General features: G+C 34.9%; 1 protein-coding gene across 3 annotated transcripts in view; it reads right to left on the bottom strand.

Moving 5' to 3' along the window:
* Positions 1-22,521, bottom strand: part of TUSC3 (tumor suppressor candidate 3) — a 264,065-nt gene that overhangs the window by 23,925 nt on the left and 217,619 nt on the right. For all 3 annotated transcript variants that reach the window (XM_030937977.1, XM_010358156.2, XM_010358155.2), the window contains exon 7: positions 10,778-10,841. In XM_030937977.1, coding sequence (XP_030793837.1) covers positions 10,778-10,841 — 64 coding nt within the window. The remainder of the gene's footprint in view (positions 1-10,777; positions 10,842-22,521) is intronic.

Here is a 22,521-nt window from a genome sequence, read left to right as displayed (position 1 = left end):
GGAAAACATACATTCATCTTATGATTCCATCTGCTAAGCAGCTTCCTCCATTCCATTAATGAATCATGGGGGAAATGGCAGTATTTCTATTACTAGGGAAAATAAAGCCTACAAAATAAAATGTATGACAATTTTGATGGGAGTAAAGCCATATATTAATATGCTCTTACGGTCCAATTTTATACACACATAAATGCACATGTACACAAATATATGTATCGGTTCATACACACACAAAGACATGAACTCAGGGAAAACTATATTTTACTGGGCATTAACTATGGTCACCCAAATATAACATGTCCCTATAAATGTATCTTCATAACATTTTTACTACTCTCTCTCCATATTATTACAATGTTGAAAACTATCAGTAACATGTTTCTCATTTGAATCGCTTACATTAAAACAATGTGGTAACAGAAAATAATGTACATTTTTGTAAGAGTATACCATATTTTATTGCTTTATCTTACTGATGGCATCTGTTTCCAAATGCTTGCTACTACAAATATTCCTGCAAAGAATATATTTTCACAGGTCCCCTAGTGTGTATGTGTGATATATTCTCTATGGTCTACAACCAGAAGTGGAATTTTGGGGAGGTTCAGTAAGTGTATTTTCAAATTTGTTAGGTATAATCATACTGTTCTCTAAAAAGAGCAATGTTCAGGTTTTCTTACATTTCACTAACACGATACTACCCAATTATTGGTTTTATCAAACTGGTAAGAAAAGAGTTGTATCAATAGCTCCTCACTTGGTTCTGAGCATTTTTTGATATGTTCATTCCTCTTTTTTTGGTTTAGTCTTTGGTATACTTTTTTTTTTTTTTTTTGCCCATTTTTCCAAAAGCACAGTTGCTTTTTCTTATTAAGTTGGAGGACAACATTTTTTTTTTCTAGATACGAATTGACTGAAGTATTGCATTCAGATTCTCCTTTATAGTTTGTATTTTAAATTATTTTGTCATGTAGGAAGCTTTAATTTTAATGTGGCCAAATTTATTCATCTTTTCCTTTATGAGTTTTAGTGCTTGTTTCCTGCCTTAGAAATTAAATCCTCCTCCTAGGTTCCTAGCCTTTTCTCCTAATACCTTCAAAGCAAGTCAGGTAATAAGGAGATCTTTGAATTTGTTATTCCCACTGCCTGAGGTACTTTTCCCTGGGATGGCCATGTAATTTACTCCCTCACTTCCACTGGGTCTCTGTTCAAATGCAATCTTGTTAGAGAAGCCTCTTCTCACCTTTATTCTGATTTTTTTTTTTTATAACACTGTTTTTTAAAGAAAATTCAGACGGTTTACATTTTACAGTTTACTGTCTCTGTTCTAGGACACAATTTTAGCTCCAAAAGGGCAAGAACTTTGTTTCATCCACTATCTTACCCAGTAGCAACAATTCTTTGATGTAGATATTATCATCTGTTTACAAATAAGGAAACTGAAGCCCAGAGAAGTTTAAACAACTTGCTCAAAGTCACAAAACTAAAGAGTGAAAGATGCAAAGCAAAAAAGCACAAAAGTAATGAAGTAAGATGTCAGGATTAAATGAAAATGATAACAAGCATTGGGCAAAGAACATAATTGCTAGCCCAGTTTCAGCATGAAACATCTTTATGCTGAGCATAAAAATCTTTTTCATAGAGCACAGAGCATTCAAATACATTTTACTACTCCATAAATATATTCTAGATTTTACAAATAAGTTTGCAATAACTTACAAAATTGACATTTCAAACATGTCTATGATTTTACCTTTATATCACTTATGTTTCACATTGCTTTAAATCACATTTTTCTAATTTACTATTTTTGTTGGGAGCAAATGAAGTAACAATATAGCATTTTTCAAATTATGTAAGTTAAAAAAATATGCAGACTCTCTATCAACAGGGCAGAAAGGGACCAGAAACCCCACGTCTAACATCAAAATTTTAAGATTTCAGCATGTCAAAAACCTCAGCAAATCATCATTTATCATTAATCATATGTGCCAGAAATATGCCCATGAACTCCACTCCTATAAAGCTATTCCAAAATATGACAAAATACAAAGTACTAAAAAACTTAATATACATACAAAAATCTATTTTAGAATAATTTAGTGAAAAATTAAAATGTAAACGTCCAATTATAATATGTGGGACATTTTTGTAATAGGTTAACTAGCCATATAAAAAATTCACAAAAATTCTTAATAACAAAGCAAGATATATTAACAGTAATTCTGTCACCATACCAAATGAAAAGATGTATGTATGTATAATATGTAGAAAAGTATGTATAAAACCTTGACTCCTTTAAAACAAAGAAATGATTGCAGGGAATGAAAGATAAAAACAGTAACTGTTCATGGGTGAGTTAATAAAATTGTGGATTTTTGTTGTCTTTATTGACCACAGCCTACAGAGCAGAAACTGGCAAACTTTTTCAGTAAAGGGTCACAAAGTAAATATTTTCCAGCTATGCAAGTCATATGGAGTTTGTTGCTATTACTCAACTCTGTTGTTGTAGTGCAAAAGTAGTTACAGGTAACACATAAATGAATGGGTGTTTCTGTGTCCCAATAAAACTTTATTTACAAAAATAGCAGGCAGGTTGGATTGGGCCTGAACTGGTCCTAGTTTGCCAACCTCTGCTGTAAAGGTTTAAGGTGGTGTCAAAAACACTGTATACCACTATGTCTCACTGGAATTTAGCTTTCTTCTTACTTGACAACTTTTTAAAATGCAAGAATTTAGTAAACATTTGTGCACACAACCTTAAAGTGGAAATTTTAAAGCAAAGGGATTACCAGACATAGGTTATATACAACCTCAAGGTAAAATCTTTAGTTAGAAATCAGCAGGGTCAGTAAATAAGTATGATCTCTTCCTCATTTTCTTACAAAAGTGAGTTTTCTAAGCTTTAACAAGAAAAGAGCAGTGAGCCGTTTAAAAACCTGATGGCTGTAATTAAGACATATGAATTATACTAAAATGGCTTTAAGCTTGCTAACCCTCCCTCTCTATTATTTAAAGATATATATTTTAACTCAAGGCCTTTAAGAGTTGAGAATCATTTGGCTTAAATTTCACTGTATTAACTAAAACATTTTTGGCTGAAAAAGACTGCATAATACTTATCATTTGGGGAAAATTACATTTGTAACGTAAAAATCTTCCTTTTTATACAAAGGAAGAAGCTAGATGATCATCTCTCAGTGTTCTTACGTGGCATCGAGTGGAAGGCCGAATGATTAATGAAAGACCCTCCAAATCTGACAAGATTCCACTTCTGACGAAAAAGAATGTTACTCTTTTTGGTCATTAAATTGATGGGTGTAGCCATCCAGCTGTGCCTCACTGAAATATCCCAACATTAAAAGAAAATAACAGATGGACCTCCACCCTTTATCCTATACACACATACTATGGCCTAGTTTTTGTATTACTTTGCACATTTTTATTAATATCATAGCAATATATATTTAAACTACTGTGCACACTCCAGTTTCTTTGCTGATCCTGTTGATCATTTTCCTATGCTTAGTCAAAATATTGACATGATCCCACATAAAAAAGCTGCTATTTGTGGAAATTACATACAATACCCAGAGGCACTGAGCATTCCACAGAGATAGTAACAAATACATTTACAAAACATTATAATCCCTTCTCAAATGCATAAGTTTTCTGTTGCTCCTAGGAATTGAATCAAGATGTTTTCAATTTAAAGATAAATGTAAATAGATGTTGAAAAAACTGTTAGCACATTACAGAAGACTTAAAGGAATCTAAATCTAAAATTTTCAACTTGCATCTATCATTAATTTTTTTCTATAGTATGTTTCTCCTTGGATATAACATATTAAAAGCAATGTTTGCTCTATGTGATAGACTAGAAACAGATGCCAAATAAAATCATATTCTTTCATAATAAATGGAAAAAAATGTTTTGCTCATAGAAAATGCAATGTGATCTTTATAAGAATAAACATTTTAAATTGCTAGTACAACCTTTACTTTTATATAAATAATTTTACTTCCAACTAATATTTATTTCATGTCATTTTCTTGAGACCCTCTAACTTAAAAAACGTGGAGAATTAAGGGGCAGTGGCAGGTCAGAGATTATGTAGTTGACACTAAAGCTGATCCTAGAACTCATATATTCTGTATCCACTCATACAGAGAGACCATCTCTTGGTGAATTCAGTGGGAACATTACTGTCTATGGAAATTAATTTGATCTGATTGAAATTTTAAATACATTTTAAAATGACATTAGTTCTGCCCCTCCAGGACTGCCTACTGATAGAAGAAAAAGGCAGATTAGTTAGGACAATACAATCACACATTTCTGCAAACATTTCTCTAAATATGAAACGAAGGTACCTTTTTATTTTAGAAAACTACTAGTCGTAATTACATGTCTGCTTTATTGTGCCATATTTATAGTTGTAGTAAGAAAAGCAGATTTCAGATTATCTCATTAAAATCATACCTGAGGTTTTGAATTTTAAGAACATTCTACAATCAAAACCATATCCAACCTTAATTCTATCACTGGATCACCACAGCTGAAACTCTCTACTCTGGGAAATTATATAAACAGTTTTAGACCGGGCACGGTGGCTCATGCTTGTAATCCCAGCACTTTGGGAGGCCGAGGCAGGTGGATCACGAGGTCAGGAGATCGAGACCATCCTGGCTAACATGGTGAAACCCTGTCTCTATTAAAAAAATAAAAAATAAATTAGCTGGGCATGGTGGCGGGCGCCTATAGTCCCAGCTACCCAGGAGGTTGAGGCAGGAAAATGGCATGAACCCCGGAGGTGGAGCTTGTAGTGGGCCAAGATCGCGCCACTGCACTCCAGCCTGGGCGACAGAGACAGACTCCGTCAAAAAAAAAAAAAGTCTTAAACATAATTTCATATACATACTAATTCTTCCAACTATGGTTTCAAAAACTGCGTATTTGAACTTCATGACTTGTACCTCAGCACTTGGCATGTACACCTGCGTGTATGTATTTATATTTACATATCCCCCACACATATTTGTTTTTACACTGCTAGAGGATGTTGTATTCTATACAAAAATATAAGAGTAACTAAAGAAATATGGGCGGGCGCGGTGGCTCACGCCTGTAATCCTAGCAGATCACAAGGTCAGGAGATTGAGACCATCCTGGCTATCATGGTGAAACCCCGTCTCTACTAAAAACCCAACAACAACAACAACAAAAAATTAGCCGGGCGTGGCGGCGGGCGCCTGAGGTCCCAGCAACTTGGGGGCCTGAGGCAGGAGAATGGAGTGAACCCTGGAGGTGGAGCTTACAGTGAGCCCAGATTGCTGCCACTGCACTCCAACCTGGGAGACAGCGAGACTCCGTCTCAAAAAATAAAAATAAAAATAAAAAATGAAATCAACATATCCACTGTATCTTTATTAAAATGATCTTTTCAGATGTATACAACAAATACACACAATATACAATTTGGTTAGAATATTACTGGCCTATTCACAGAGGTTTTGATTTATTGGCAAAATATTACTAAGTAGAAAAACAATGCGTTAAAAGTTTTAAGCTCTTCAACTGATTGGCTTTATCATCTTAAGCAATTTAAACAAACTAATCTCTTTCTCATAAACCAATTATGAGGCCTAATCAATCTTAGGAACTTTTCTGGGCTAAACATTCCCCTCCAAACCTTGTCTTCCTCCATATTTCTATCCTACAACACATAGCTGAACTTCAGAATCATCTCTGATTTCTGTTCTTGAATCTTACTTGTGACATTTATTATCAATTTTGATTCTTCTTCCTCTCAAACAGCAGCTGAGTCACTCATTCATTCCTTTACTTAGGTTCATCCTTCAGGATCAACCATTGCCAGCAGCCAGAACGACTGCCAGCGATTCCCGCTTCCTTTGCTCTGCCTTCTCTACCCTATCCTTGATGTTATTACTGGAGCAAACCTCCACTGGCTTTCTGTTCCCTAAACAGGCATGACACCACTATTTCCCCTTCCACAGCCAAATTTATCAAGAAGACATGTGGGGCTCAACCTCATAATACTTCAGAAAGAATTCATAGGTTACTCAATGCCAAATATGTAAAATTGGCATATTACTTGCAATGCATCTACCCCCTGTAGCTAAGATTCAAATTTCTCAGCAAGGTTTTCATTGTTCAGCCTAACCAAACTTTCACCAATCTCTTCAAAATGTATATTCCAGCCTTGATGTATTTATCTTCCTCAAATAAAGAGTATTCACTCTCATTTTATGATTGTATACCTGTTGTATCTTCTACCAAAATAGCTTCCTCACTCATTTCTCTGTCTCTGAAACTCCTTTTTATACTTCCACATCCAGCTGAAAAGTCAGTGCCAATTCTCTAGATAGGGAGTTAGCTAGTCCCTTGCTACTTCCTTCGCATATGTGTCTCACTGTATTATAAGTATTTTTCTGTCATCCTACCTTTCTGTAAACAGCAAATATCTCATTCACATTTGCATTAGGTGGTGAAAACATTAAAAAAGGAAAAATAAGTGAAATAAAAATGAATTTACTTGCAAAAATATAAAGTCCTATGTAAGTTATTTTTAGAGGGTTTACATATATTCCATATGAAAATGTAATGTTTCTTATTTTTTCATATAATTTTCTCTCAAAGACTACTTAGGATTGTTCTTTTCTTAAATAAGGTACTGAAAAAATAAAACACTACTGATATGGAGACAATTTTATTCTTAGTAAATATCAGTCGGTAACCTATGATACAAAATAACTCCATCTGTTTTCTCCTAGGTTTTTTTCAGCAAATCTTTCTATATCGCAACTGCATCTAATAATCTGACTTACTAAATTAGGACGAGAAATCTGAAAGACAGAAATGTTCTCTCTACAGATAAATGAAAAGTAATCATCTGGTATTGCAACTTTTTGCCTGAAGAAAAAAAAATATACAAATGACAAAAAAAAAAAAAAAAAGATTGTTCAAAAAGTAGCAGTAGACTGTCAAATGAAACTGGAATCAGAAATTATTGAAATTATTTTTATTTTTTATTTTTTGAGATAGAGTCTCACTCTGTCACCCAGATTGGAGTGTAGTGTGTGATCACAGCTCACTGAAGCCTTGACCTCCCGGGTTCAAGTGATCCTCCTGCCTCCGCCTCCCAAGCATCTAGAACCATAGGTGTATGCCATCACATCTAGCTAATTTCGTAATTTTTTATAGAGACAGCGTTCCCCCTAATTTTGTAATTTTTTGTAGAGACAGCGTTCCCCCTACTGTTGCCCAGGCTGGTCTCAAACTCCTCAGCTAAAGTGATTGGCCTGCGAAAGTGCTGGGATTGCAGGCATGAACCACTGCGCCTGGATTTCTTTTAAAGTTTTACTGATAATGAGTCCAGCATTTTAAAAGAATTTTTGTTTCTTAGTAACAGATATGTCTAAAATTCAAAAAACACAGGAAAAATGAAGCAACAAATAATGACTATTAGCAAAAAGAGAATGAGGCTTTTCTTTTATGTATCACTGCTAAGATCTATATGAAGAAATTCATACTGCTTGTGAAATTTCTTTGAATCCTAAATCTCGGCTTGATGTCAATGATCCATGAAATGAAACCTTGGAGAATTCCTGCCATACAATAAAATGATGATCTCAACACAGCTTTTCATCCTTCTGCTCAGTATTCCTGATGTGTTTCAATAAACTCATCACTTTATCTAGATAAAATATACTGCTAAAATGCTACACTATGGATTGAAACAAGTTAGAAACAGCAACAACAACAAAAAAGAAACTACAATAATTCAATAAATGAGAGTTAAAAACTTACCTGCAACAAATGCTTTATGTTTCTATCAGTTTGCTTTAATGTTAACATATTTTGCTTCCTGAATATCTTTAAATAATAAGTTGAGAGTAAATACAGCTTTGCCCTTATTTTCTAATAGGGAGGAGTGGGTATGTCTACAAACATATATACAAATACTTCCTTTTCTCACCAAAGGCCCCTCTGATGTGCAGAAAGCATTACTCTCTTACCATATTAAAGCTGGTGTGCAGAAATTCAGTATTTGTTGAAAAATACAGCAAAATTTGTATTTCCGATTCCAGTCTGTGAGACAAACTAGAGCCAAACAAGTACTCCTCATAGTAGTTTCTTAATTTTGAAACCATAAAGCATACAGGCAAGTAAACAAATGCAAGCAAGAAATGGGCTGCAGATATGCCCAATTTCATGTATGTATCCAAGCATGCATAATCAAGGGTGGAAGAAATAAAAATGTTGAGAATTGAGACATAGGAAGATGGTCAGTGTTGTTCAATGAGTTTTAGAAAGGTATCTTTTAGTTCTCCTGCAATATAAAGGAAATTTATAATCATTTTCTTCTCAACTTCACGTCCTTCATTTTCATTAAACCTTGAAAAACAGTGCCTTTTTATTATAAGCTATATGATTTAATGGGTTCAAAAATTTTGCTCTAGAAAAATTAAGTGATTTCACTGTTTACAGTTCAAGTTTTAGAATTTTGATGTTTTATTAGATGATTTTTTTTTTTCCGGTCATCAACACCTTTGTCCAAAGCTAGGTGTATTCGTTCTCACACTGCTAGTAAAGACATATATGAGCTTGGGTAATTTATAAGGAAACAAAGGGTTAATGGATTGACAGCTCCACATGGCTGTGGAGGCCTCACAATCATGGTGAAAGGCACATCTTACATGGCAGCAGGCAAGAGAGAGCGTGTGCAGGGGAACGACCCTTTATAATGCCATCATATCTCATGAGACTTACTCACTATCATGAGAACAGCAGGGGAAAACCCATCCCCATAATTCAGTTACCTCCCACTGGGTCCCTCCCATGACATGTGCGGATTATTACAATTCAAGGTCAGATTTAGGTGGGGACACAGAGCCAAACAATATCACTAGGAATCAACCCATATATATGTGTTTATGCATATTATCTGTGGCCACCAAAGTTCCGAGTAAGAAAGAAGGGAAAATAGAGAGAGAAATAAACCAACTAGCCTTTTGTGATTATTGGATGCTTCATGTGTGCTAGCTCATTTTCTTCACACAAAAATGCCGTGTGGTTAGTATTGCTAATCCTGATTTTACAAACAAGGAAGACTTTCAGTTTCTCGAGAATTCCAAGTGCTTTAAACATTTTCCATCCCTTTTCCCCACCATACAGTAATCACTATATACCACCACTTCATGTAGTGCCTAAAACACAGTAAGCAAATAAAACAGGTTTCTTGAATAAACTGAAGGGGTCAGTCTTTGCTGGTAGACTATTAAAAATGCATTGTTATGACACAACAAAGTAATAAAATCCAAAAACTTCAGTGTTGTTAAAAAGATAGTATTTTTCATCCAGATTAAAAAGAGTACGCATGACTAACATTCATTCATGAAATTATACATCACACACCATAATAAAGTATTGTACATAAAACTTAAGTACTTGCACAACCGACAGACATGAAAAAGAAAACTGAATTCTAATTCTAGCTCACGTAGGCTTCCCTATAATGTAAGCCCTTTGTGGGCTCTAGTTCTCCTACATATAAAATGAGGTTTGGCCTAGATGAATTCTAAGATACTTAAAGGTTTACAGCTTTGGTTATATACAGTACTGGAGAATTTGGTCTAGACTACTTCATTTGAATATGAACCTTAGTAACCAAGATATTAGTAATCAAAGTTTATAAAGGATACTAGAGGCACACGTTAAATTCTCATAATGACTCAATATGTTCAAGCAACACTATGAATTTAAATTTCAAATATTTTCATAAGACTCACACAAACATCAACGTTCCCCCAAAACAGTGTCCAAACTAATTTTATTTCCTTCTAAGAATATTCAGATTAGATGCTTAACTTTACCTTTTTCTCATCCTGCTACTAGTTCTTATCCTGCTACATTCTTTACCCTTCTAAATCCAAATCATAAATTACATTGTATGATCTGATTCACAACACTTAGTCTGACTCAGTCTGGTATGTTCCAAAAAGGCATGCTGAACCACTCAAAATCTCCCTCTTCTGACATACCATATATTTAAGGGAAGCAGTACGATGATAATCCCTTTTTTTTTTTTTTTTTTTTTTGAGGCGGAGTCTCGCTGTGTCGCCCGGACTGGAGTGCAGTGGCCCGATCTCAGCTCACTGCAAGCTCCGCCTCCCGGGTTTGCGCCATTCTCCCGCCTCAGCCTCCCGAGTAGCTGGGACTACAGGCGCCCGCCACCTCGCCCGGCTAGTTTTTGTATTTTTAGTAGAGACGGGGTTTCACTGCGTTAGCCAGGATGGTCTCGATCTCCTGACCTCGTGATCCGCCCGTCTCGGCCTCCCAAAGTGCTGGGATTACAGGCTTGAGCCACCGCGCCCGGCTGATAATCCCTTTTTTAAGCTGCTATTTATACCATAAGGCACTTTTTCTGTCACCATTAAGATGCCATAGGGAAAAGCCATGTAAACTTCACAAAAAAAAATCTAGCCAGAGATCATCAATGCAGAGTAAGAGTAATACTTTGAAATTCAACAGTCAGTAAAAAATAAATTATGATCTGTTAATGATACTGAATAGCAACAAATTACACTGTAGCAGGAAATAATTAACAAAAAAATAAAACTAGTCATACAGTACAGCTTAAAATTTAATGTCTTTTAAAAATCTTGATATTTACTGCCAGGAAAAATGTCAATTTAATAACATGTAGCTCTGGTTTGCCCTTTTCAATTCATCAATATTTTAAAAGGATACTCAGTACCAGAATAATGTGTGATTCTGCCACAAACTGAGCCTGGCTGCTCCCATGAATGTAGCTCTATAAAAGAAGACAAAGAAACAGAAATTACAGTTTGAGAAAGCCTCATAATTATTTTGTAGTTTTAAGTCATGCAAATAAACAATGGAAAAATCCAATTAGATTTTTACTAATTAAATTTTTATTACTTTCTACTAGGTTCCACTTATTTTAAATAATTATTAGTTAAATGCAATTAGATGACAATGTTGGTTGATGATACTACTGTAAACTGTAGGTGGCAACTTAGTATCAAAAGCAAACTTAATATAACTTCTTCAGGGATTTATCACAAACATACACACATTAAATATGATTCCTGTAGAGTTACTGCAAAAGTACAATTTATTATTTTTTTAATGATTTTTCATCCTTTAAAATAAGTTAGAAGTGACCAAATGTCTAATCACTACTTCCCACATTATCAAAGTTTTTAAAATAAGGAGTCAGCTTTATAAATGCACATAATTCATTATAGCATTTACATTTTTTCAAAACAAAACTATGAAAATTGTTTTACCCTATTGAGTAGCATACAGTTGATAACAGTTGATTATAGAAAATCCAACACAAATCTCCATCTAGATTATCTGGTTTCTAAATTGATTCTCATGATTATTTCTGTTGTTTATCTCTCTTAGGAATATCAGTTGCTATGCAGTTGTTTTAAATAAATGTCCTTGTCTAGGTTTTCTATTTATATTAAAAAATACTGGAGAAAAAAATATAGCAGCTTACAGTACAAATCAATGACTCAACTTTTACATCATTTATGATGTATAACTGTATCATATGCTTCAGATAGTATGCTCACAGTATCTTGTTTTTTCTTCTTCTTCAAACTTTTTCAGGGGGTACATGTGCAGATTTGTTACATGGGTAAATGGCATGTTGCCAGGATTTGATGTACAAATGATTTTGTCTCCCAAGTAATGAGCAAAGTACCTGATAGGTAGTTTTTCAATCCTCACTTTCCTCCCACCCTCCAACCTTAAGTAAGCCTCAGAGTCTACTGTTCCCCTCTCTGTCCATGTGTACTCAATGTTTAGCTACTACTTGCAAGTGAGAAGATCTGGCAGTTGGTTTTCTGTTACTGCATTAATTTGCTTAAGATAATGCCTTCCAGGTGCATTCATGTTGCTACAAAGGACATAATTTCATTTGTATGGCTGTGTAGTATTCCATGGTGTATATGTACCACTTTTTTTTTAAATCCAGTTCACTGTTAATTGACAGTCATATAAAGTAGTTATTACCTGTCAACTTCCAAATCAGGAAACTGAGACTTAGAAAAATTTACCTAACTTGTTCAAGATTGCACAACTACTAATCGGTGAAGTTTGGACCGAAATCTAGGACTGTTTGTATAGATATGTATGCCCTTTCCACCATACAGTAACAACTTACCAAAACACAGGAGGAACCTCAAGTAAAACTTTCTAAAAACTTTAATTAAATGTTGACAGTTAAAGTAATTAAAATCAGTATTTAAATAACTGACGAACATATCTGAGTTTAACAGTACAGGATAATATGACCAAATTTACATAACAACTGCAAAGTAGTTTGCCTCTATGAGGATCACAAACTTAAGAGAATAACTTCAGATGTCTTCTAGGTGAGTGGTTTATAATCCTTTCTGTTTATTTTCAGTAACAGAATCTTCTTTGATCAATCTTTTGTCAAGGTCATCAATGGACTCCCCCATTACTAAAACCTATGGTCATATGTAAGTCTTACTGGACTTAATCTACCTGAAAAATATGCTGCATCTAACCACTCATTCTCGTTCATATTTTCTTCATTTGACTTCCAGAACCCCAGTCTTGAGGATGATTCTACCTCACTGGCTCTTCCTCCTCCAGAAGGAGGAGGCTGTTGCCTTCCCACATTCTAGACTCTGGAGTATCTCAGAGCTCAAAAGGCTTAGGCCTATTCTCTCTGTTCAGCCTTCCCAGGTGTTCTCATCCAATTTCATGGGTTTAATTATGTCTATATTGATGATTCTCACATTGGTATCTAGTCTGATATACTGGAAGTCTGAAAACAGCTAAAACGCAACTCCTCATCTGCCTCTCTTTCTGTCCCAGCATCTTGCTTCCCTCCCATTCTCCCCTAACTCACGAGAATAACTTAATTTTTCCAGTTGTTTAGGTAAAAATCCTGGAATCACCTTTGTGTCTCTGTCCTTACTTTTCTTTCACTCTTTTCCTTGCCTTTATTCCCTCCTTCCCTCCTCCCTCCCTCCCTCTCCACATATCCAGTCATTCAGAAAATACTGTTGGCTCTACTTTCAAAATTCATTCCAAATTCAACCACTTTTCACCACTCCCAGGAAGAACGAGCAAAGGAGGCTAAAAAATAAGGCCCCAAGATCTGTCTGATCCAACCAGTCATCATCTCTTGCCTAGATGATTGCAATGGCCTCCTTTATTCTCCCTGCCTCTACCCTGGAGTTGATTTGTCATTCAGATGAATATCGCTGAAACGATCCTATCATTACTTTGCTCAAAACCCTTCAATGCTTTCTCAAATGTGTGAGAAAAGCATCATATCATGCAATGCATTTTGTGTTTCCAGTCACAATAACAAGAAACTTACGTATTTCTTTTCAATTTAAAAATGCAGCTAGGTTAAAATAAATCACACTTTGTCCTTAGAGACTTAGTTCATGAAACTGATCTATAACACTTGTAGCTTATTTCTTGCATACATAAGGCAGGAGAAAGGAAAGGCTTTGGAGACAGTCTGGAATTTGCCACCTACTAACTGTTATTATGAACAAACTACTTAACCTCAATTATCTTTAAAATAGGATTAAGAGGATATTCCTCAAGATACTTTCCTAAAAATCAAATAAGATAGTATGATATACAATAGTGTAATTGATCAAACAGAAATCATTTCATATTCTCCACTTCAACAAACTTTGTATCTTGCTCATTTATCTCCTCAACAAACAGCATTCAGAAGTTCATTTCCTTTTCGTAAGTGAATTTAGTGTGTTGAACTGATAGTTTTAAAAGATAATATTCAGGAATGTATACTAACATTCTATAAAATACATTCAGGAATGTATACTAACATACTATAAAAACACTGATTTTTGTACATCTTTTTATTTTTGTCTTCAAAGTCACATCAAAAGTAGATACCCTAAGAGCCTTCAGCATTTACTTAGGTTGAATTTGTTTGCAAATTTTTAATTCATCAATTAGTATGTATCAGGCACCACCTGAGGCAACAGAAATCCAGCAGTTATAGGAAAAAATACCTATGTTCTCAAGCAGCTTACACACACAAATTACAAGATTACATTTTATCTACTAATGTGCAACAAAGAGATTACTGGCACACACCAAAAGCTGTAAGAGTAAGCACAAGAATAAGAATGATTAAGTATTGCAAATGTCTTAAACACTGACCTTAGATAGTTAGCTTTCATTTATGGGGCCCTTAAAGCAATGACTTAATTCACTTAAAATTAACCTTAGGTCTGCGATTTTAAGCTGGTCTTAAAAATTTGTCTCTAACAGATGTATATACTTTCAAAATCCTTTGAAAGAGGGAATATTGAATAATGAATTCCCTGAAAGCTAAAGCATGATGTTCATTTATTTATTTTCCTCTCTGATTTTTTTACTAATTCTCATGAGTGAGGGAAAGAGCACTAACTCAGGATAACTTATTCCAAAATATATATTTACCTTGTATTTATAAGGGCAATGCATTTTCAGATCAGGTGAATAGTCAAGAAAAAAACGTGTGCAGGCTTTGATAATGAATACATATCAATTCTTCCAAAGGAACAAATGTTTCAACAAACCATTAATATCAATGTTTTTTACTTGTGTAGTCCATTGAATATTTCTCTTCTTTTTCTTCTGTTTTTGAGACAGTTTCACACTCTTTGCCCAGGCTGGATTGCAGTGGCGTGATCTCGGCTCACTGCAACCTCCACCTCCCGGATTCAAGCGATTCTCCTGCTTCAGCCTCCTGAGTAGCTGGGATTACAGGTGTATACCACCATGCCTGGCTAATTTTTTTAATTTTTAGTAGAGAGAGAGTTTCACCACGTTGGCCAGGCTGGCCTCGAACTCCTGACCTCAAGTGATCTGCCCACTTTGGCCTCCCAAAGTGTTGGGATTATAGGCGTGAGTCACCGCACCTGGCCTCATTGAATACTTCATAGAGCATATGAACCAACATAAAATAAAAAGTGGTTTAATTTAAAAAATGGTTCATAAAAATAAGGTTGTAAGAAAATTCATTGCCATGACTCATGACTTACTTAAAGCCCAATTTTATGTAGAAAAACAGTATAGCATAATATGAGAAAACAATATATATGAATGATATTATGTTCTTAATTTCAACTAACATACTTGAAAATAAAAAACTGTATATTTTGTTTAATATAGTTTCTATACCTCTTATATGGCAATATCAAGAATGAGTAAAAATAAAATAGAAATGAAGCTAAATATACTATATATCAGTATGTGAAATAAACCTGATTCCACTTAAGTTATTACTAAATTCTTGGGAAGATGACACCAGTCAGCATGTTCTGCTTTTTCAACATTTTTAAATTATGCTGGTAGTAAATACTCCTTAAGGAATCCTTTTAAACGCATGTTCTGAAAATAAGAATGGCTACGGTGGACCAATAGGTTGTTACTTGAGAAGGTAGCTATGGTAACAAAAAGCAAACTGAACTTAGAAGTCAGTTTCCAGTGCTAATAATGGCCATTCAATTTGAAGTAGTAGTGGTTACTTAATGAGTTCAGTAATTTGGGCCTCAGTTTCCTAATCGGCAAATTGGAAACTGACAGCATGAAGGAAACAGTGTAGTGCAGTAGTTTATAAAATAGATTTTAGTCAAATTCCCTGAAGTCAATTCTCTATCCTGGGTTTCACAAGTAAGACCTTGAGCAAATTACTCTAAACTTCAAATTGTTAAGCTCTTTGATCGAAATAATAAAGTGTGACAAGTGAATTGATTATACATGTAAAATAGCCTAATGCCTGAAACACAGTAAGAAGTCAATAAATGTAACCTATCACCACCACCACCACCACCACCACCACCACCACCACCACCACCACCACCACCACCACCATCACCACCACCATCATCATCATCAATCATCTAAGATTCAAATGAGATTCCAAATTTTAATGTCTTAGGTCATATGACTCACAGATGATAAAATTAATCTCCAATGGTTTATGCCCATTGTTAATTCAGTAATAGCAAACTATATCTCAGTTAATTCTCTTGCCAGTGAGTAATTTGTTTTTGTAAATTTATGCAAGTCCCTTATATACCAACCTGATACTATTAGCCTTGAGAGCAAAACATATTAACAACCAGCCTGTTTAACCCTAACAATGACTGCTTTAGTTAAATGGGCTTTGGATCAAAACCAAATTCTAATATAAGCAGAGTGCAAAAAGTTGTTCAGTAATACATATTTGCCAGAAAATAGCCATTTTGAAGACAATAATACACAGTGTTAAAATTAATTAATTATTTCTCTTATTCACTGATAAAGCAGTGCTGGCATCGCTTTGCTTTGGCATATAATCCCTACTTAAAAAAAAATTTTAAATGCTTAAATCAATCCCATGAAATTTCGGAATTTTGATCCTTTTTTAAATTATAACTTATTTTAAAAAGGGCCATTTATAACATTAAGTAAATGACAAATGAAACTAAGATTTGACAGTGTTGGATGATACCCCAATGGTGATTTGTCTCAGTTTGGGTCAAATCCACAAAAACACTTTTTGGTCTTTTCTTCTTACATTTTAAAATAATGCATGATTGCAAAATAAACCAAGAGCTTGTCTGCAGCTAGAGGAAACACGGCTGATTATCTCTGACCAGCTATATGAATTCTTTCAGTCCAAGCTTGTCATGCAGTTTTACGCAAATCAGTATGAAATGATATGCAAATTTTTTTCCATCTATTTTCTTTCATCCTCCTTGAAAACATCATGAAAAAGTACTAGTGTAAATCCTTTCAGTCTGTTTCAGTCCTTTATTCACTACCTGCCAGAACAAGGGCAATGGACACGCAAAATCTGAGAAAATCTTTTAAGTGATAATCTCTCAATTGTTCAGCATCTGATTCAGTAATCTTTATGAATACAGAAATTATTGCAATAGCAAAAAAAAAAAAAAAAAAAGGAAGAAAATATGATAATTTACCGTCAACCTAAAAACAAGAGGGAAAAAACCTTGTATTTTCCTTGACAACACTTCTCAGAAGTCAGAACGTTGCCTTACTGTTTTTAAATGAACCTAACTATCTCTGAAATTCATCTTAACTACTTAAGATTTTCCAGGAGAGAAGTCCTAGTTTTCCTGATCAATGTCTACATAAAATGAGAGATCTGCTTTTCTGTGCATGACAGAATCAGTTTATTTTTGCTAAGTGTCTTAGTCTGCTTGGTTGCCCTAACAAAATACCATAAACTGGATGACTTAAACAACAGAAATTATTTTCTCATAGTTTAAGAGATTCAGAGTCCAAGATGAAGGTGCCAATGGGCTTGGTGTCTGGTGAGGACTCTCCTTGGGCAGAAGACAGCCAGCTCCTCACTGTGTGCTCACATGACCTCTTCTTTGTGAGCAGATAGAGACAGGTGGACGTCTCTATACTTTCCTCTACTTCTAAGGCCACCAATCCAATCAGATTAGGGACCTTCTCTCATGACCTTATTTAAACTTAATTGCCTCCTAAAGGCCCATGTCCAAAGAGTCACATCTGGGGAGTTAAGACTTCGACATCTGAATTTTAGAGGAACAGAACTCAGTTCACACCTCTCATTAATTCTAAGTGAGTAAGAGAGCATTTCAAAACCTATCAGCTAGTGGGAATGTAGTCATGATACTAGTCCCGAGTCTCCTTTGTGTGCTAAAATACTAAGAATTATTTTCTTTTCAGTTTCTTTTTTAGGATACTAATGTCCAGGAAAGGATACTTTTGAACTCTTAAGACAGGAAGTATCTTGGGTCATCACTGTAACTGCACAAAGTAAGCTTAAATCCCACTCTAACATTCTAATAAAAGATTCCTGTTTCTTACTAGTTACATGTTTGTAGTCCTATCCTTGGGGTCTTCTTTGAGGCAGCATTAGTTCTTACTAGGCTCTACACCAAATGGCAGACGTGATATAGATGATAAAATACTCAGGCCAAGTCCTTCTGGATTTGCCTGAAAGAAGAGATATAAACGGGTATTATCTCCATCCAGGTGACAAAGAATGCCACTTGTCTGATTTCCCAGATGTTGCACATATCTTCTGCTGGAAATTCCTAAGCACTTCATTAAATATTTGGCTTCCACTAAAAAATGATTACAACAGAGAAATAAAACTGTTCATGAAAACAGTGACAAATCTTGATTACCTGCCACGCAAAGAACTTTTTCTCTGTGAGGTGTCAGCAATAAGGTACCATTCTTTTTTCATCTGAACTTGCAGGTCATTGTTTAGCAATGTCTCAGCTGAACTTACTGCACAATCTGTTGTGGAGTACGAAATCCTTACCTGGCCCAAACATACTCCAAAAAGTCATCTTGGAATTTTATTTTCATATTTGAGGATCAAAAAGGTTGATACGTAACCTAAGTTAGTGGTTCTCAAAAGAATTTCAAAATAATGTGTGCATGAAATTGACCAGAGATATTTGTTTAAAAAGCAGATTTTCAGGGTCTATATATGGAAATTCCAATACATCAGGTCTGTGGTAGGACGAGAAATACGTACTACTAAAGAGCTATAAGCCATGACTAAATAACTACATTTTGTGGGAGGCTGTTTGGGAAGGTGCAATGTATAATACTGTAAAACCTTTCAGAAAGGCTACATATTCAGGGAAAACTTCTCACTAGTAAGAAGGTTTTTTTTTTTTTTAATTTATTTTAAAAGTTTTTTAAAATAATAAATGAACTGCTACACATCCAGATAAAATATCTTAATAGTGTAAGATGATTTGTTTTTTAATTAAAACATTTCCATTGGAACAGTGGGAGTTGAGAGCTCTACAGACAGACGCCACATAGAGAACCTGTGGCAAATTGCGCCCAAGCAATAGAAGATTCTACACACATGAGGTGAATCAGGCAGGTAAGCAACACCACGTAACAAACAGCGTATCTCTGAAAATTCAGATTGCAGTCATCCTGTCTAGTATTCTCAGAGCGTCTCTAGAATACTATAAGAGGCATGGTAAATATTATAGGAAGACAGAAACTGAGCCTTTCGGAGATAGAAGAACCAAATGGTGGGTAACCAGAGACTGGATTAAGTCCACGGATTTTTGGTTAACTGTGGCCCCATGCTTGGTCTTATTCAGTCCCTTCTTCATAAAAAGTTATCTGTTCTGATAGTAAAATGGAGAAATAGCTCTCTTGATGAGCTTTACCTTTATTACACTGTGAATAAGACTGGTAGTATAGGTGTTAAAGGTAAAAGAAAAAAAAAAGAGAGACAAAACAAAACCCATCAATAATAAGGAAACCCTAAGCAGAATATACTGAAATAATTCACGATAACTGCCCCTCCATAGAAAGTCAGTCAACAAAAACATAGACTGCAGGTATGGAAAACTCCTAGGATCCTAGGATGACATAAAACAACCCGAAGCCCCAGACACTAGTGAGACAGCTAATGGGAATCAACTGTGTTTCAGGAAACACTTTATACTTTTTGATCAAAACTGTTAATAGGACCAATTAGAGAGCTTCTCATTCTACTTTATTTTCCAAATAAATGTTGAGAGAACAAAAATATAACACAATAAGATGAAGTTTCTTCTAAATATAAACTTTAAAATCTGTCCTATGAACTGCTTAAGTAATTTTAGTAATTTCTGTTTTGTTGATAATACATTTCTAGACTTAATAGATTTCATTTTGTTCACTAACAAAGAAAAACTGAAATATATAATTGCATAGAATTTTCTTGTGCAACTAAATGAAATTAAAAGTTCAAAATGAAAAAGTATACATCCTTCAGCATTTTAAAATTCAACTGAATAGCTTTTAATGTAAGATACAGAAAATACGTATATCTATGCTGGAATTGCTTTTGTAGCTGTCACATTGGGTATACATGAAAAGTATAATATAATCTGTGTGTGTGTGTGTGTGTGTGTGTGTGTGTGTGTGTTTTACTTTTTATCCTTGGGGGGAAAAAAGCAACTATATCAAGGAACGTTAATATTCTCGTACCATTATAATAAATATAAATCCAAAATACAAAACTGAAAAAAACTTAAATAACTTAAAATTTACATAATTCTGCATTAAGGATGAAGTTACTCATTTCATATCACCAAATATTTTGCACTGTGATTGTCTAAGAAATGAATTAGGAACAGGTTCTCTGTGCCCTAATCTAGATTTGCCAATAAATTGAATGATTTCCCCAGGAAAGCTATGTAACCACTGCGTAATTCATTTTCTAAGTACAGATCATTTTTTCTTACTTAGGGGTGATTAGGAGATAAAAAAGATGTTATTAGCAAGCAAAGTCTATAAAATGTGTTTAAATAAAAAATAAGAATCATTGTCTTCTTTAAAGCAGTCTCTTACATTTTCTTTTGATGTACCTATGAATATGAATGTCCATAATACTCTCAGTATTCACATAAAAATGCTTTGACAATTCTATAAGCACATGAACATGGATGACAAGAACCCTGGGTGGCCAGGGAATTACTCTTTAATAAGGAACCTTTTCACATATCTGTCATATTGCCCTTTGATCATTATCTGGATTTGTATTTGTGGTCACTGCCTCAACTGCAATATAATCAAAATCTCTCTCTCAGTGCCATTATATCATGCTAAACTACTATGTCCAGTACTTCAGATAGCTTTAATTTACATTCTTGAAACTTCTCTTATATGGTCTCAAGAATGACATTTCCCCTAAAGTTCACCTAATGCCAGCAGCTTTGGAACTCTAATGTCATCCATTTGCTCTGTATGTCCAGGACCACTGCATTGTGATGAGCAAATCTGGAAAGTCGCTGCTTCTAAATCTTTGACATCAGAGACTTTATCTTGACATCTGATATGAAATATAGTACAACAGTATGATATATGAAACATGTCTAAGAAATAAAAATGGCCCTAAGGATTCAGATATTAGGCCTATATAACATGGCTGACAGTACCATGGCTTTGCAGGCCTTCAGACTGAGTTTAACTAATAATGAGTGTTACTTGTTGAGGCTGCCTAATGAGACTTAAATTTGTAGGTAATTTTATATTTCTTTAAGCTTGCTACTTGAAGGCTACAGATGAACAAAATTCATTTTTATATTTAATCAGTAAACTATCAGGTGTGAATCAAGCTGTATAAGAAATGTTCTGTGTATATATATACCATATTTAACAATGATATATCACTTCTGCTTCTACTACAAATACTTTATAGAACTCAGCCTGGGCAACACTGTGAGACACTGTCTCTACAAAAAATAATTAGCTGAGTGTGGTGGCAGGTGCCTCTAGTCCCAGTTACTCAGGATGCTGAAGCAGGAGGATCACTTGAGCCCAGGAGTTTGATGTTACAGTGAGCGATGATCATGCCATTGCATTCCAGCTTGGGCAACAGAGTAAGAGCTTGTCTGTACAAAAACAAACACACACAAAACTTTATAGCACTAAACACAATAATCACGTTTAACAGAAATCCCATACTCTAATGGTTTGGATATCTGGTTCCATACCAGACTGCTAGGCTTGAATTCTGTGTGGAATTGGGCATTTTATTTAGCCAACATATGGTGCAGTTTCCTGGCATGTGAAATGGGGATAAAAGGATCTCTACTTCATTAAGGTCGTTATAGTAACTTAAAGTTTTTAGAAAAGTGTGATGTAAGCCTTCAGTGTTAGCTATTGTGGTTGTATGTTATCATGTTTATTTATTCTACAAATATGTATTGAGTGTCTAATATATGGCAGGTTACATTCCTAGGCATGTGAGATAAAAGAGTGAACAAAGCAATTATCTCCAGCCTCATAGGGCTGTGTGTGTATGTGTTTGGGAGATGACAGACAAAAAACAGTGACTCTAAAAATATGTGTATGTGTACAACATAAAATGAACTGTACACTGTAAGTGCAAAGTGCTGTTAGAAAAGGAAAAGCAGAAAAAAGTAAGGGAGTCAGAAGTATTGACAATGGGGAACAGGTTGCAATTTAAATGGGAAGAGGGTCAGGATAAACACCACACAGACTGTCTTTGGCATCTGAACACAGTTGTGAACAAGGGAAGGCAGTTAGTCATATGGATTCTGGGGGAAGCACATACAAGAAAGATGGAATAATGGTCAGCAAAAAGGCCTTAAGACAGAAACATGTTCAAGGAACAGTAAGAGGGTCAATGTGCTGGTGAAGACTTAGATGTTATGTTGAATTATATGGTGAGTCATAAAAGGAAGAATGTGAGAAGACTCACATGACCTATGTCAAGAACAGATTATAATGAAGCAAGAAGAGAAGCACGGAGACCAGGGAAAGTTTACTACAGTAATCCAGACCAAAGATGCTGATGACGTAAGGCAGTTCGACAGCAGGTAGTAAGAAGTGATCTGATCCTGTAGCAGGTGGTAAGAAGTGATCTGATCCTGGATATATTTTAAAAGAAAGAATACATACATATATATGTATATATT

The sequence above is a fragment of the Rhinopithecus roxellana genome, chromosome 9 (genome assembly GCF_007565055.1).
Source record: "Rhinopithecus roxellana isolate Shanxi Qingling chromosome 9, ASM756505v1, whole genome shotgun sequence".
Lineage (NCBI taxonomy): Eukaryota > Metazoa > Chordata > Mammalia > Primates > Cercopithecidae > Rhinopithecus > Rhinopithecus roxellana.
Note: the sequence above shows the minus strand (reverse complement) of the source record. Positions and strands in the feature narration are given on the sequence as shown.